Genomic DNA, 18,265 nt, shown 5'->3' on the forward strand with positions numbered 1-18,265 from the left:
TTCTCTGCAGCGGTAAGGGAACACGATGCAAAGGCTCTGGGATGTCCACTTCTATCATTCCTAACATGTGACATGACTACACCTATACCATGAAGAGAGGCGTTCCAGGCAAGCTTCACTGAACGACGTGGATCATAATGTGCAAGTACAGTGTCTGACGTCACCAATTCCTTTACTTTTTTGAAAGCCACCTCACAGTGCTTTGTTCATTGCAATTTCTTCCCGAACTGTAGTGATGAGTTCAAGGGGTGGAGCACAGTTGCCAGGTTCGGCAGGAACCCGTTATAGTAATTGACATCTTTTCTATAATTCGGTGACCAGAACTGTACACAATACTCCAAATTTCGCCTCACCAATGCCTTGTACAATTTTAACATTACATCCCAACTCCTATACTCAATGCTCTGATTTATAAAGGCCAGCATACCAAAAGCTTTCTTCACCACCCTATCCACATGAGATTCGACCTTCAGGGAGTTTTATTAAATTAAAATACAATGCAGTTAGAAAAATAGCTGCCTAGCCACTTTCTGCTGGTAAAACTGAAGATGATGGTCTATTATTTCATAATACATCTCAAAAATAACAGAAAAATTGCTGTTTTCCAGTTTGTGAGTTTATCTGGTCAGATCAGAAATCACTGTTATCTATTATGAGCCTATCCATATCATTTTAGCTTTGCAACCAGCCTCATCATTCTATACTCAGCTGGCAGCTTGACACAAATAGTTGTGGCATGAATCCTGATTTATCATTTCCCCATACAGATTTACAGCTCAGTAAATGGATGGGACAGATCTGGGGGATTTTGTTCACTTTCTCGGATAATAGTGCTGATTTTATCCCTTCCAAGTAAGTGCTGGCTAGTTCAGAGCTCCTGCACGAAGGCTGACATTCCAAACACTTGCCGAGAAAATTCCGCCAGCTATTTCCCAATACTGGGCAACTGGTGGTCCAGGGAAATGCTGGCAACTCCTTGCATTTATGCTGGGAATCTGTCCTTAAATCCTGTACATCCTGTACTTTGGCCCATTAGTCTCAATGGAGAGCATAAGGCAGGCGAAAGGAAGAATTAGCTGAGTTACATTTGCTTTAATAATCTCAGTTTACAGTAAAGGTATTTTTTATTTTTAAATAGCTTTAATACTGTTTACACTTATTCTGTGATTTATTTTTGAATTTTGCTGGCATTGTTGCTTGCGCTGTCCTGCTGAACATTGTGGGCATGCTCTGACGGCGCTGGAATGTGTGGCGACGCCCGCGGGCTGCCTCCAGCACATCTTTACGTTGCGTTGGTTGTTAACGTATGCTTTGATGTACATGTGAGAAAGAAATGAATCTGATCTCATAATGATGTACGACTTAGTAAATGTGTTGGTTATATGTGTGCAATTGCTTGCCGTGCTGGAAGGGCCGGTAATTGTGCTGTATCTCTAAAGACGTAAGTGCCTTGACTGAGAGTAAAGATGTTGGTGTTGCTTTACCCTCTACCAGTTCCGGTCAAGATGGCGCCGGTGTACAATGCTCCCCTGGTGGGCATCTTCTGGATAACCCACGAAAATGTCGATTTTACTTCTTTGTCGTGTTTTTCACCTTAAATGTGTTTCTGGGACCGTTAGCGCCTGCGATTTACAGTTTGGAGTTGCTTGAGTGATCCAGTGCTTTGCTCTCTCCAGGAAGATTCCGGAAAGTAAGCGCATACTCGGACGGCCTCGTTGTGAAGAAACTTCAAGATTGGACACAGGCCGATGTTTTACTACATTTGGCTGATTAAAGCCTCAAGGAAGATTGAGACATCGAAGCAAATGTGGAAGGCAAGTGAGAGTTCATGTTCTTTCTTTGTTTTGTGGCTATCTGGGGAAGACAAATTTCAGCATTGTATATGGATACAAGCTTTGATAGTAAATGAACCTTTGAACAACGGTTTTCGCAGCAGTTCCATGATTAGGACATGTTATGGATCGCCAACATGACAGGATCCTAGTGCTGGACAAGATTTCACATATCATGGCAAACGATGTCCCTGTACATGGGTTCTTATTCAGGAATACGTGCATGAACTTAGGTTCAGGAATATTGCATATCTCAGCACAAAATGCACACAACAAACACTACTCTGTCTATAGTAAGACCCAATACTCTACTCTTTCAGTCACATGCTTACACCTGAACATTTTTATAGACATTTGTCCAGTTTTCTCAAATAGTGAAAGACTGGGGTAACAAAATTAAATGCAAAGCAAAAAACAAACTGCAGATGCTAAAAACCTGAAATTAAAACAGGGAATACTGAGCGAGCCAGGCTGCATTTGCAAACAGAAAAAAATTGAGTTAATCGTTTATGAAAATGGTACTGATGATTGGTTGTTAACTTTAAACATCAACTCTTGGTTTTCTCTCTCTACAGACACTGCCTGACCTGCTGAATACCACTGGCATTCTCTGTAGTTGTTTTAAAGATTCACATGATGTATGAAAACAGGACAGATGTACTTTGATTGTGCTCTGGAAAGACCTGATTTTTATTAATTGATATAATTTATTACCCAATTTTTTTGTATTCCACTGAAACCTCATTATAGTCGGTTTGGTGGAAGAGCCCCAAATGTTATCAGAGTCTCCACAGATGCATAATTGTAGACACACTGCATGGGCATTTTTGCTAACTACTTACTTTTAAGATCCAAAAGCACAGATGTGCTTATCTAAGGCCCACAGTAACACACAGCAGTTATCTCATACCTAACAGCTGAAGGTCAGTCTCCAAACAGACTGCTGACTGGTACAGGAGCTCGTCTCGATTTTCAACAGAAGATTCTGCCTCCAAGCGGTTTTCTAGCCAGTGTGCATACTCCTCCTTATGTAGCACCTGAAACAATAACAAACGGCAAACGTTAGGGATCTTTTTTCCAGAGCGATTACCATGAATAAATCCCATAAACGCTTGCTTATTCTGTGGAGCACACACAAGATGCTGGAGGAAGTTAGCAGGTCAGGTCGTTGGAAAGGAATAAACAGTAGATGTTTCAGGCCAAGACCCTTCATCAGGACTGAAGAGGACAGAAGCTAGTATAAGAGGGTGGGGAGGAGGGAAGGAGTAAAAGCTAGACGGTGATAGGTGAAGCCAGGTGGGTAGGGGGAAGGGGGCTGAAGTGAGAATCTGGGAGGTGATTGGTGGAAAAGGTAAAAGGCTGAAGAAGAAGGAATCTGATTGGAGCAAAGAGTGGAGCATGGGAGAAAGGGAAGGAGCAGGGGTATTAAAGGGAGGTGACAAGCAGGTGAGAAGAAGTAAAAGAGGTAAGAGGAGAGCTGAGTGGGGAATGAAAGAAAAGTGAAGGGAAAGTGGGGAAAAACTACTGTACGTTAGAGAAGCAGAGTTCCTCCAGCATTCTGTATGTGTCACTCTGACTTTCCAGCATCTGCAGAATCTCTTGTGTTTTTGATTTTCTCTTTTGTAATTTAAGTTTTAAGTTTGGCATCAAACTGGAAACATAACATAAATAAAACTAAGGTCACTGTTTTAACAGAGGCGGGCAGTTTGATCTCGACTAATGCCGGGACTTGGATCATAATTCTGCCTCAAGTTCATTCTTCAACCCAGGGAAGTAGAAGCTCTTATGTCTATAGGCACCAGCCGACACAGGCAGGGCCAAAAACACAAAGAGATTCTGCAGATGCTGGAAATCTTGAGCAACACGAACAAAATGCTTGAGGAACTCAGAACTGTGGCTGACAAGTGAAGTTAAGGACTGTATGGAAGCCAAGGAAAGGGCGTATAAGGTAGCAAAAGTTGGATGATTGGGAAGCTTTTAAAATCCAACAAAAGGCGACTAAAAAAGCTATAAGGGAAAAGATGAAATATGAAGGCTGACTGGCAAACAATATAAAGCATGATACCAAAAGCTTTTTCAGTTATATAAAGAGTAAAAGGGAGGTGAGAGTTGATATCGGACCACTGAAAAATTATGCTGGTGAGGTAGTAATGGGGGACAAAGAAATGTCAGATGAACTTAATGGGTTCTTTGCATCAGTCTTCACGGTGGAAGACACTAGCAGTGTGCCAGAGGTCCATGAGTATCAGGGAGCAGGAGTGAGTGCCATTGCTATTACAAAGGAAAAAGTGCTGGGCAAACCAAAAAGTCTTAAGGTGGATAAGTCACCTGGACCACTTGGACTATATTCCAGAGTCCTGAGAGAGTTTGCTGATGAGATAACAGATGCATTAGTCATGATCTTTCAAGAATTACTTGATTCTGGCATGGTCCCGGAGGACTGGAAGATTGCAAATGTCATTCCACTCTTTAAGAAGGGAGGAAGGCGAAAGAAAGGAAAATATAGGCCAGTTAGTCTGACCTCATTGCTTTGGAAAGTGTTGGAGTCTATTACTAAGGATGAGGTTTCGAAGTACTTGGAGACTAATGATAATGAGGCTGCTTAACAAGATAAAATCCTATAGCGTTACAGGAAAGATACTGGCATGGATAGTGAAATGGCTGATGGGCAGGAGGTAACGAGTGGGAATAAAAGAGGCCTTTTCTGGTTGGCTGCTGGTGACTAGTGGTGTTCCTCAGGGGTCACTATTGGGACTGCCGCTTTTCACATTGTGTGTCTATGATTTAGAAAATGAAATTGATGCCTTTGTGGCAAAGTTTGCGAATGACATAAATATAGGGGAGGGGTAGGTAATGCTGAGGAAGCAATGCGATTACAGCAAGACTTAGACATATTGGAAGAATGGGCAAAAAGTGGCAGATGGAATACAGCGCTGGGAAATTTATGATAATGTATTTTGGTAAAAGGAATGATAGTGTGGACTATTATCTAGATGTGGAGGTCTAATAGTGGAGTAGATGAGGTTTGAGGTTAAGGGATGTGGGGATCTGACGGTGGAGTAGATGAGGTGCAGAGGGACTTTGGAGTCCTCGTACAATACTTTCAGAAGGTTAATTTACAGGTTGAGTCTCTGGTAAAGCAGGCAAATGCAATGTTGGTATTTATTTCAAGGGAAATAGAATATAAAAGTAAGGAGCTAATGCTGAACCTTTATAAGACACTAGTCAGGCCACACTTGGAGTATTGTCAACAGTTTTGGGCCCCATATCTCAGAAAGGATGTGTTGTCATTGGAGAGTCCAGTGGTGCCTCATGAAGATGATTCTGGGAATGAAGGGGTTAACACATGAGAGGCATTTGATAGCTTTGGGCCTGTACTCACTGGAATTTAGAAGAATGCAGGGGGATCTCTGAATCCTACGTAATGTTGAAAGGACTAGATGGGTGGATGTGGGAGAGGATGTTTCCTATGGTGGGGCTATCCAGAACTAGAGAGCACAGCCTCAAAGTTGAGGGGCATCCCTTTAGAACAGAGGTAAGGAGGAACTTTTTTAGCCAGAGAGTAGTGAATCTGTGGCATGCTCTACCACAGACTGCGGTGGAGGCCAAGTCTGGGGGTATATTTAAGGTGGAAGGTAATTGTTTCCTGATCGGTCAGAGCATCAAAGGATATGGTGAGAAGGCAGGTGTACGGGGTTGAGTGGGATCTGGGATCAGCCGTGATGGAAGGGTGGAGCAGACTTGATGGGCCGAATGGTCTAATTCTGCTCCTGTGTTTTATGGGTCTAAGATTGGGTAACATCTATGGAGGGCAGGTATAACAGTTAATGTTTCGGACCAAATCTTTACCACAGGGTTTGGTACTGGGCCTCTAACTCTTGCTTGCAGTTTATTTTAATGACTTGAATGTGGATGTCAGAGATCTGATTCGTAAGCTTGCAGGAAAGCTGACGGTGTCTGTGATTAGCCAAGAAGTTTATCTAAGGTTACAGCGCGGTTGGAAATTTTGCGTGGAGCACTGGAAGATGGAAATTAATTCTGACAGGTGGGAGGAAATGCATTTTAGGAAGTCAAATAGGAATTGACATGCACCGTAATGTAGGGTCTATAGAATTTTGTTGAACAAATGGGCCTGGGGCTTTAAGTCCACATTTTCCTGAAAGTGGCAAAGTAGGCAGTGGCATGCTTGCCTTCACAGATAGGTTAGACAATGGAATGTAAAACATTAGTTTGATTGTACTTGTAATATTGTGTAAATTCCTGGTTGGCACAAACAGGAAGGATGTAACAACAAAAATGCACAGATTACTCCAAGTACAGTGGAGTTTCACCAGGCGGTTACTTGGATGTGATCATTTAGGTTATGGGGAAAGATCTGATTGGCTAGATGTGTTTTCCTTGGAGCTGAGAGGCTGAAGGGTGATGCAAAAGAGATATATAAAATTATTAGAGACCCGATAGGGTAGGGCTGACTTCTCTTTTGACCATGTGTATGAGTATCGAAAGCAAGACGTCACAATTTTAAGGTGAGGGGAAGAGTTTCATAGGGGGTTTGAAGGGGAAATGGTGTTACTTACACAGAGAGTGGTTGATACCTGGAAAAAGCTATCATAGGTGGTGGAGGAATTGAATACAATCATTAAGTTTAATGGACATTCAGACAGGTATTTTAATATGTAAGAAATAGAAGTATACAGATTGAATGTCAACACTAGGGTCACCATGGAGATGGTGGACTGAAAGGCATGTTGCTGTAGGACTCTGAGTCTAAATGCCAGTGAACAGGGAGGTTAAGAGTAGGCTGACTGTTAACATGAACATAACATCAAAACAAGTACAGGGATAGAGAAGACACCCACATCTCATTCAATGGATTTTAGTTCCCTGCACAACTCAAAGCTGTTCTCCCTCTCATGCCTGTCAAACCCCTTTTAAATTTTTTGACTATACTCTGCGATGTGGGAGGAAAGGGAAGAAACCTACACGGTCTCAGGGAGAAAATACAAACCTTACACAGGCAGTAATGAACACACATTCCGTGAAGTCGTGATACAGTAGAACTGACTATCGTTGCAACACATCACCTTACTGTGGGCAACTCTCAACCATCATGTTACGGACTTTCTTTCAAGGACTCCAATTCGTGTTCTCAGTATTATTATTTTTTATTTTATTTGCACAGTTGTCTTCTTTTGCACTTTGGTTGTTTGTCAGTCTGTTTTTTTTTATTGATTCTATTCTATTGGTTCTACTATGAATGCTTGCAAGGAAATGAAGCACAGAGTAGCATATGGTGACATAACTACTTCGTATAGGCACGGCAGCGCCTCTAATTCCTTGTGAAGTTTCAGCATGACATCTAAAACTTTGACAAACTTCTCTGGATGTGTGGTGGGGAGTATATTGACTGGTTGCATCACAGCCTGGTATGGAAGCACCAATGCCCTCGAACAGAATATCTTACAAAAAATACTGGAGATGGGCCAGTCCATAACAAGTAAAGCCCCCCCCCCCCCCACCACTGAGCACGTCTACACAGACCGCTGTCACAGGAAGGCAGCATCCATCATCAGGGACCCCATCACCAAGATCATGCTCTCTTCATGCTGCCATCAGCAAGAAGGTACAGGAGCCTCAGAACTCTCACCACCAGGTTCAGGAACAGTAATTACCCCTCAACCATCAGGCTCTTGAACCAAAGGGGATAACTTCTTTTCCCCTATCATCTGATGGACTCACTTTCAAAGACCACTCATTTCACGTTCTCAATATTTATTGCTTATTTATTATTTTAATTTCTTTCCTTTTGTATTTGCATAGTTTGTTGTCTTTTGCACACTGGTTCAACACCCAGTAGGCGCATTTATTTCAACGAATCTCAGGGTTGTGTCTGGTGACATACAAGTACTTTGATAATAAATTAACATTGAAATTTGATCAATAACAGTGAGGGAGATTTTCAGATCATTAGTTCAGTACTGCTTGTGGAACTTGCTGTTTGCAATCTCCTTTGTTTCATACATCGTCAAAAAACCTAATAAAAATTGTCGTATTTATAAATCTGAATTTATATAAAATTATTTACAATCTATTTTCAGTCATTAGGAATTATGAAAGATGCTGTGAAAATAAAGGTGCTTTCTTGGTGCTGCCTTGTAGGAGTTGTAGGCAGTGTTAGGTGTCTATGAAGAGCTTTCAGCACAGTTAGTTTAAACAATGAGTTCTCAGAATGATTAAGGACAGATTCCTTCTTCACCTAACTATTTTTAAATAGCGATTGAAAATTCAAACCTTTTTTTTCTAATGAAGCTAAAGTTTAAGCAAAAAGTTACCTTTTTATAATTTTCATTGGGTCAATGACATTCAATAAAACAGGTCCCTATTTAAAAATGCATTTATCTCACTCTTTCAAAAAGATGGAGTGTATTTAAATTGTATTTCCGTATTATGCCGACTTCAGCTTTGCATACAATTTATTTTCTTTCTTTATTAGTTTACATTAGTTTTGCATTTCAGTCATGATAATTCATTGCAGTTGTTTGGACTGTACAACAATGACTAAAACACTGGATTAATGGACCGTGCATCCACTTGACAGAATAATATAACCTCGACAAGCCATATTAAATTGCTGTAGATTAACAAAGCCAGGCAGGCAGCACAGCAGCTGAGAAATTTATTTGTTTGTTTTATAACTCAGCTTTTTTAAAAAAAATTCAGACTCCCAAGAACCTGAAATTTCAGGCTCCAAGAACCTGTGGCTCAGAAGGGTAGGGAAAGGAAGAGGAAGGTAGTAGTGATAGGGGACTCTATAGTTAGGGGGTCAGACTGTGGATGCAGGAAAGAAACTCGGGTGGTAGTTTGCCCCCTGGGTGCCAGGGTCCGGGAAGTTTCAGATCGCGTCCACGATATCCTGCAGTGGGAGGGAGAACAGCCAGAGGTTGTGGTACCAATGACATAGGTAGGAAAAGGGAATAGGTCCTGAAAAAAGACTACAGAAAGTTAGGAAGGAAGTTGAGAAGCAGGTAGTCATCTCGGGATTACTGCCTGTGCTATGTGACAGTGAGTATAGGAATAGAATGAGGTGGAGGATAAATGTGTGGCTGAGGGATTGGAGCAGGGGGCAAGGATTCAGATTTCATTGGGACCTCCTTTCTGGCAGGTGTGACCTGTACAAAAGGAACGGTTTGCACTTGAATCCCAGGGGGACCAATATCCTGGCCGGGAGGTTTGCCAAGGCAACTGGGGAGAGTTTAAACTAGAATTGTTGGGGGGTGGGAACTGAACTGAAGAGACTGGGGAAAAGGCCGTTGGCTCACAAATAGAGAAAGCTTGGAGACAGTGTGTGAGGGAGGATAGGTAGTAATTTCTAAGATAGGGATATGTTCGGCACAACGTTGAGGGCCGAAGGGCCTGTATTGTGCTGTAGGTTTTCTTTGTTTCTATGTAACCACTGAACAGATCTCAGCACATAGTCTGACCATAGGCCAGGAGTCAGTCCAAACAGTGATGGTCCTCCCTGTCAACCACATCTCTTTCTGTGTAAGACAGGTTGTACAGGCAAGGACAACTACATGTACTAAAAACATTAAAATGTCAGAAACACTAGAGGTACCAAATCTGATCCATTTTCTCCTCACGTTGGAAGGTAAGTTTTAGAGTAATATAGTCATACAACCTATCACCTTCCTCTGGTGCCTGCTGGTCCTCCACTTTTCCCAATGGTCCATGGTCCACTGTCCCCCCTCCCCCCCCCCTCCGCCCCACCACCGATCTTCGTCCTCAACCATTATTTCCAGCTTCCACTCATTCACTTCCCCTCACCTACTTTTTTTGGATTCTGATCTCTTCCCTTCCAGTCCCGAAGAAGGGTCTCGACCCAAATCATCAACTGTTTATTCCTCTCCAGAGGTGCTGCCATGACTTGCTGAGTTCCTCTAACATTTTGACTTCCACATCTCTTGCAGAACTTCCTCATATCCCCTCTAAACCTTGTGCTGCCTACCTTGAACCTATGCCCTTTGGTTATAGATACCTCTGAAATGGGGAATGGTTTACCACTGTCCATGCTCCCCCACAATTTTGTACATCTCTATCAAGTTCCTTTCAATTTCAATAGCTTCCATAATCTGAGAAAAGAGAAGGAACTGTACTCATCAATTTCTCCCCCTTCCCTGCTTCTCTCTTTCCATTTGCCATTCTGGTTACTCTCTCAGGCCTTCTCTTCTCCACACCTCCCCATTTCCTATCTTTCATTGTCTACTGTCCTCTCCTATCAGATTCCTTCTTCTTCAGCCCTGAATCCCCCTCCCCCACCCACCCACATTTCCCCTCATCTGGTCTCACCATCACACGGCAGCTAGTATTCCTTCCCCTGCCCTCATCTTCTTATTCTGGCTTATCCTCTCTTCCTGTCCAGTCCTGATGAAGGTTGTCAGCCCAAAACAGTGACTACTTATTCCACTCCGTAGATGCAGCCTGACTTGCTAAGTTCCTCCAGCACTCAGCACTTTGAGTTATGGCTCAAGATTTCCAGCATCTGCAGAATCATTTGTGTTCGTACTTATACAGTGAGTTCCACATCACTTCCTAAATCACTCTACAGGTGTCCCTTGCTTTATGAAAGTTTGCTTTACGCCACTTCGCTTTTACGAAAGACCTACTTTAGTACCTGTTTTGCTAACCGAAAGAAATCTGAAGAGGATTTTTGCTTTTACGCAAAAAGGCGCCCACTTTAAACTTGTGTTTACCCTGAGAAAGACTACCATGACTGTAAAGCAGTGTGTGGGCAAATGTGTGCGCATGCGTGTACGTGCCAATTTTTTTCAACAAATCGGTTTTGGCTAGATCTTCCCGATTCTGGTAAGTGAAACTACAGTGTACATACATTATTTCTACTTTTATATAGGCTGTATATTTATCATATCATTTCCTGCTTTTACTATATGTTAGTGCTACTTTAGGTTTTATGTGCTATTTGGTATGATTTGGTAGGTTATTTTTTGGGTCTGGGAACGCTTAAAATTTTTTCCCATATAAATTAATGGAAATTGCTTCCTCGCTTTACAACATTTTGGCTTACGAAAGGTTTCATAGGAACGCCCTACTTTCAGATAGCGGGGCAAACCTGTATAGTAAACCAATCTTGTTCTTTCAATTCAGAACCATTGCTATAAGGAGAATGTGGTAGCCAATTGGTAGGTATCAAGATGCCTCTAGCAGCAATATGATTAGGACTAGATAATACCCTATGTCTTGATGGAGGTGGTCGAGGGGAAGATATTGGCTCAATCAGGATAACTCTCTGGACAGTGGGTCGTCTGCTGAGAGTTTTGTGTTGCTAAGTCTGAAGTAGGAGGTGAACTAACAGTGATCAGATCCAGAGGCAAAACTGCCACCAAATTTGTCACAGCAAACACTGATTTCCGAAAAGGACATGGAAGTCAGTGTATACATCCCCTCTGTGGACTCTTACGTCGTGCTTCAGTAAAGCAGCCAGAATGATCAAAGCCCCCACCTACCCTGGACATCCTCCCTTTACCCTTCTTCCATTGGTCAGAAGGTGCAAAAGTCTGAAAGCATGTACCACCAGGCTCAAGAACATAGGGCTATTAAATAATTTCCTACAATGGTAAATTGGACTCTTAACCTCACGATCCACTTTGCACCTTACTGTTTACCCGCAGGGAGCTTTCTCTGTAGCTGTTACACTTTATCCCGCATTGTCATTGTTTTATTCCTGTTCTACGTAGCTCAATGCATCGTGTAACGATCTGATCCCTATGAACAGTGTGCAGGAAAAACTTTTCACAGTCTCTCAGTACAGGTGACAATAATAAATCAGTTCCAATTCTATTCTGGATTATGGAGAACACTGACATGAAGAGGCTGCTAATAAGAGTACATCTCTAACTCCCTGTCTGCTTTGACACTCTCCACCCACACAAATGGTCCGATGCTTCTCTTGCTCCACTTACTCTCTCCTCCACATTGCCATGATTGTATCTCAAATTCATACATTTCAAAACATCCTACTTAATCTCAATACTTAGCTGAATAATTACTTATTAATATTTATATAGGATTCTTTAAGTATAGTAGTCTGCGTGTATGATTTAAAAACGATATTTCAAGTAGTGTGTGTTTGCAGGGTCAGTATTTATTCCCTATTTCCAAATGCTTTTCGATGATAGTGAGTGTGTTCTGAACTGCTGTACCCTTACAATATGGTTCATCAGGAAACTTCAGGACTTTGCATTTTGTATTTAGGATGACACAAACAGACAGTATCCCACTGAATAATTAATAGTAATTCCTGATTCAAAATGTTAGTGTCATAAAACATTTTAGCAAAAACATCCAGGTTATTGAGGGAGTCCTGCTCAGACAAAGATGCCATTTTTGATGAGGTGATAGACTGAGGCTTGTCTACCTCTCAGGTGAACATGGGAGATCCACGCCATTATTCTGCCAAAGAGCAGGATACTTATCCCTGGCACAAACACAAAAGATTCTACAGATACCGGAAATTCAGAGTAACACACACAAAATGCAGGAGGAACTCAGCAGGTCAGGCAGCATCAATGCAAAGGAATAAAGAGTCAATTTTTATGATCCTGATGAATGGTCTCAGCCCAATTCGTCGACATTTTACTCCCTACCATTGATGCTGGCCGACCTGCTGAGTTCCTCCAGCATTTTGTGTGTGTTACTCTAGTTACCCCTGGCATTCCATTCAATACTCATCCCTCAATCAATATTTCTAAGCCATAGCTTATCCAGTCATTAGCACACAGGAGTTTATGGGAGTTTGTTGTCTACAAATGGGCTGCAGTGCCCTCTATAATGGCGAGCACTTGATTAGTTATAAAGACCTTTGGGATGTTCAGGGAAAGAAATGGAACATTTAACAGAAAAGCAAGACTTTCACCCCACGAGTGAGAACCAAACGATTCTTGATTAAATGAGTTCAGGCACCAATTTAAAACTCAGAGGAAGGAATTTTCCATTACAGAAGTGTTCTGGAACCTGATTCTTTAGCCAGCTTTCCAAGCAAAAAAATTCCTCGCTCCTAAAGCAGTTTTACCAGCTGGGCAGCTTTGTACAGAGGAGAGTGGAGAAGAAATCCACTGGAAGGAAAAGTGAACAAATATTTAACCGCTTAATAAAAAAAAAACAATGGATTTAGCTGTTGTTTTGGTTTCCAGTATAATCCCATTAAATTTACCTGGACTGCAATTCATCTACTGCTTTACTCCCTTCCCCAGGTATATGTAGTTCACCACACTCCCTTCCCTGCTAGCGCACCCAGGATGAACCATCTATCATCTACAAAGTAAGTGGATTGATTATAATTGTACCACTGGTGTCAAAGTGGCTTTAAAAATGGTGTGAGGTGTACACTCGGATGCTGCTGTAGTGCAAACTGCACCTGTTGCTTTCTGCGTGTGTCTTGCAGTATTGAGATATGTGGGCACTTCTTGTGATCACTGTACAGAGCTAATTTGTTGTTTACTCTGCCAAATTGACACGAGATAGGAACAGCAGGAAGCAACTTGGCTTCTTGAGCCTGTCCTGTTTCACCGTTTAATAATAGTGTGACTGATCAGACTGGAACCTCAATTCTCCACTCTCCTTTATCTACAACTTTTTATCCCCTTTCTTGGACCAAAAAAACCCCCCATAAGACATAGGAGCAGAATTGGACCATTTGGCCCATTGATTCTGCTCCACCATTCCATCATGGCTGAGTTATTATCCCTCAACCTCATTCTCCTGCCTTCTCCCTATACATTTGACACCCTGACTAATCAAGAACCTGTCGACCACCACTTTAAATATATCCAGTGACTTGGTCTGCACAGCCAGAGGTGGCCATGAATTCCACATATTCACCACCCTCTGGCTAAAGAAATTCTTCTTAGCTCTGATCTAAACGGAGATCCCTCAGTTCTGTGACTGTGCCTTCTGGACTCACTCATCTCTGTTCTTCAGAATATGTCCACTGGCCAAAGGCATGCTAGTGATATGTATAAAATACACAGTGAGTGGTAAAGTGGGAGGCAGGTGAAAAAGGTGGTTGGTGTTGGGAGACTTTGTATGTGTGGGTATTATGTCCTGCCGTTAGTAATTTAGTGTGTTATGGAGACTGAAAATGGATGCTTTCACCGTACCTTACCTAACCAAAGATAATAACCAAAAGGACATTTTCAAACAGAACCAAAAATAAAGACCAAAATATTCAGGCTCCATATGTAGGGATAAGAATAAAGGATTGTGAGGTTGTTTGAGCAATGAGATATTGCAGGTATAAGTTGACCCATGAGTCCTGACGAAGGGTGTCGGCCCGAAACGTCGACAGTGCTTCTCCGTATAGATGCTGTCTGGCCTGCTGTGTTCCACCAGCATTTTGTGTGTGTTGCTCCATGTATTTAACCACTGCTTTCTGAGGAACCTTTTTAGATTGCATGTTAAATTTCTAACCGGTGCATCTTGGGAGTTGTGTGTATTCGATCATACCATGGGCACGGACATCAAGAACAGTCTTATATTTTGGACTGTTGTTCAGGGGAAACTTTGCTGCACTGCAGCTTAACTGTATCTTTCAGCATGGAGATTTATTTCTGTTTTGTTATAGTTATACCGCTTAAATTAAGACAGAATTCTTGCAAAGGTAGAAGAATGGGTATGGGTGATACGCGGGATTAATTTAGGAGACTTCTGGCCACCTAGGAGAGAATGGATTGAACAGCCTCTTTCTGCACAATAATGTTCTACTATTTAAGTGTATATAATTTGAAGACAACCTCAGGATGACTGCATTATTATAATTCTCTGATGATCCTTGAAAAGCACGATGATGAGGTCCTCTCTCTGCTGGTTGGGGTCGAAGATGAATGTTGCATCCCAGCTGTCTACATGATATGCAAGCCAGGACAGAACAATATGGGGAGCAGGCTGTTGTCCAATTGGCTGCCCCCTCCTACATGCAGCTGGTGAATCCAAACGAACAGCAGAGACCAATACAGATTGGATGAGCTTTATTTGTCACATACACATCGAAATATACAGTGAAATGTGATGTTTCCGTCAAATTAGATCAGAAAAGACTGTGCTGGGCTGCCTTCTAATGTCGCCATGCTTCCGGTGCCAATATAGCATGCCCACAACTCACAAACACTAACTCGTACCTCTTTGGACTGAGGGAGGAAACCAGAGCACCTGGAGGAAACCCGCGCGGTCACAGGGAGAACATACAAACTCCTCACAGACAACAGCGGGATTTGAACCCTGATCTCAAAGCTGGCACTGTAAAGCACTGCACTAAACGTTATGCCATCATTTGGTTGTTGAACACCATTGCAATGAACACACTTTGATAGCATGCCGACACAGTACCAAATATATGTGCTACAGGAAACATCATTAAGCTGGGAAGAGTGCAGAGTACAATAACATTGCTGGGAGTTGAGCAACTGAATTATAGCGAGAGGTTGAACAGGCTGGAACTTTTGGGACTTTATTTATTGGAGCATAGGAGATGGTGCAGTGTTGTTATGTATAAAATTACAAGGAGCATAGGTAGGGTGAATACACACAGTCTTTTTCCCAGGGATGGGGAATCAAGAACTAGAGGACACAGGTTTACGGTGAGAGGGGAAAGATTTAATATGAACCCAACTTTTTCACCCGGAGGGTGGTCTGTACATGGAATGAGCTGACAGAGGAAGTGATGAGGGATGCATATTATCATTTAAAAAACAATTGTACAGGAACATGGATAGGGAAGATTGAGAGGGACGTTACCAAGCGCAGGCAAATGGGAAGCTTTGTCGCATGGGTCAGTTGGGCCGAAGCACCTGCTTCCCATTCTGTGTGCCCCTATGATACTACCAACTTGGTGTTTGTTGTTCTAAAATAATTAAAAACTGAATCATCTTAAGAATGGCTTTGGGGAGTCTTCTCAATTATCAATTTAAAAGTAATTCAAGCTCTGTTTAGTTACACCTAATGGCACCCTGAATCCGTTCTGGGGAGGCTTCAGACAATGGAAGGCAGCATGGTAGTGTAGCAGTTAGCGTAATGCCTGAATCGCTGAGACCAGTCAGAAGTATTCAAGGACTTTTTACAAAACTCAACAGTTCTTCCTTATCCATCAGGTAACCACTTTGTTTCCACGTATCCCTAAATCCTTGCAACATTGTCCCAGTTTCCTTTCCAGAAATGATTCCTATTCTTCATAGATCATGACCGCCGACAGGAAAGCGCGGTATGGGCCGTCGCTCCATTTCCTTCAGTAACTTCTCCTCTCCTTGGTACTTCAGCAGCTCACACAGGGCCAGTTATCAGGATTCAATTCCCTCCACTGTCTGTAGGGAACTTGTATGGTCTTCCCGTGACCACTGTGCGGGTTACCTCCAGGCACTCAGATCTCCTCCTGGATTCCAAGTCAGTGTGGGTTAGTAAGTTGTGGGTATGCCAGGCTGGCACTGGGGGCACAGTGACACCTGCAGCTTGCCCCCCAGCACATCCTCAGATAGTGTTGATCGTCAATGCAAATAATGCATTTCACTCCATGTTTCGACAAACATACGACAAATAAAGCTAATCTTTAATTTTTAATCTTTACAATAGGAAATGGCAAATGCAGTTTATTCACTGTAGTACTGTGTGCTAGTGAATCAGATGAAAACACTCTAACCAGGGATAGCCTGATGAACACACCCATCCACAGACCTCACTGACAGGCTGGGAGGACGTAAGTGCCATTTCTCTGCTGGTGGAAGCAATTAAGGGCTGCACTGCCTTCAGAGATGACACCAGGTTAGTACCCCTGGCACATCATTAGAGGCAAATCTGCGGCACAAGTGAAGCCGAGTTGATCAAATATTGCAGAGGAGTCAAAAGCTCTTCTGCTGTGGGACAATGGAGCAAGGAAGAGCGAATGCTGATGGAAGAACAGCAGGACAGTGCTCGTGAGATGGGTAAATACAGTGGAATTCGGTGCATCTAAACATCACAGAAGTTTCATGCAGAAATTTATTTCAACAAGTTATCTGGTGGGGGACAAATGGGTAGCATCTGTGGAAGCAAAAGGATAGCTGACGTATCTGGTTGAGGCCTAGACCACTACTGAGGCAGGGTCTTGACGCAAAGTGTCAACCTCCACAGATACTGCCTGTCCTCTAGCAGTTTGTTTCCACTCCAGATTCCAGCATCTGCATTCTCCTGTGCCCTGATTAAACAGGTAGGCCACCTCAGTAATGGAGGATAACCTGCATGGGTTACACCAGGACCCTCAAGGACGGCTTCTAACCCACTGTTATCAGACTCTACAATAAGACAGATTATTGACCTCAGAATCTTCCTCTTTATGACCTTGCACTTTATTGCTACCTGCCCGCAATTTCTCTCTAGCTTTTACACTGCATTTTACGTTGTTCTATTTCAACGCACAGTGTAATGATTGCATTGCACAAACAAGGTGCATGACACGTTTTTTTACTGTATCGCAGTACATGATAAACCAAAGGTTGCTTTCTCAAAAATGAGGCATTCATCGTTCAGGACCCACCACCCAAGACACGCCTTCTCCTTATTACTACCACCGAGGAGAAGGTACAGGAGCCCGGAGACGCACACTCAACATTTTAAGAACAGCTTCTTCCTTTCTACCATCAGAATTCTGAATGGACAATGAACCCATGAACACTTCCTCACTACTTCTGCTCTCTTTTTGCACTACTCATTTAGCTTTTTTTAATATATATTTATTATAATTTATAACATATTTCATATATTGCACTGTACCACTGGCACAAAACAATAAATTTCACAATATTTTTGGGCCCTTTATTGAGTGTATCTGCTCATTAATGTAAATATCTAATTAGCCAATCATGTGGCAGCAACTCAATACATAAAAGCATGTAGGCATGGTCAAGAGGTTCAGTTGTTCAGACCAAGCATCAGACTGGGATGAAATGTGATCTAAGTGACTTTGACAGTGAAATGATTGCTGGTGCCAGACAGGGTGATTTGATTATCTCGTAACTTGCTGATCTCTTGAGATTTTCATGAACACCAGTCTCCAGACCAAGAGTTGCTAACCTTTTTTATGTCATGGACCAATACCGTGAATCAAGGGGTCTGTGGACCTCGGGTTGGGAACCACTGCTCTAGAGATTAGAGAATGGTGCAAAAAACAGACAAAAAAAAAATCGTCCAGTAAGAGGCTGTCTGTCAGCGAAGATGCCCTGTTAATGAGAGTTCTGAGGAGAACGGGCAGTCTGGTTTAGACTGACAGGAAGGTGACAGTAACTCAAATAACCATGTGTTACAACTGCATTGCATAGTAGAGCACCTCTGAACACCCAACATGTCAAACCTTGAAAGAGATGAGCTACTGCGGCATATATATCAGAAACTCAGTG

General features: G+C 42.4%; 1 protein-coding gene across 1 annotated transcript in view; it reads right to left on the reverse strand.

Annotated features, from left to right (window-relative positions):
- Positions 1-18,265, reverse strand: part of atp10a (ATPase phospholipid transporting 10A) — a 228,939-nt gene that overhangs the window by 40,237 nt on the left and 170,437 nt on the right. Inside the window, exon 11 of the mRNA XM_073044103.1 lies at positions 2,743-2,869. Coding sequence (XP_072900204.1) covers positions 2,743-2,869 — 127 coding nt within the window. The remainder of the gene's footprint in view (positions 1-2,742; positions 2,870-18,265) is intronic.

Source organism: Hemitrygon akajei, chromosome 4, assembly GCF_048418815.1.
Source record: "Hemitrygon akajei chromosome 4, sHemAka1.3, whole genome shotgun sequence".
Lineage (NCBI taxonomy): Eukaryota > Metazoa > Chordata > Chondrichthyes > Myliobatiformes > Dasyatidae > Hemitrygon > Hemitrygon akajei.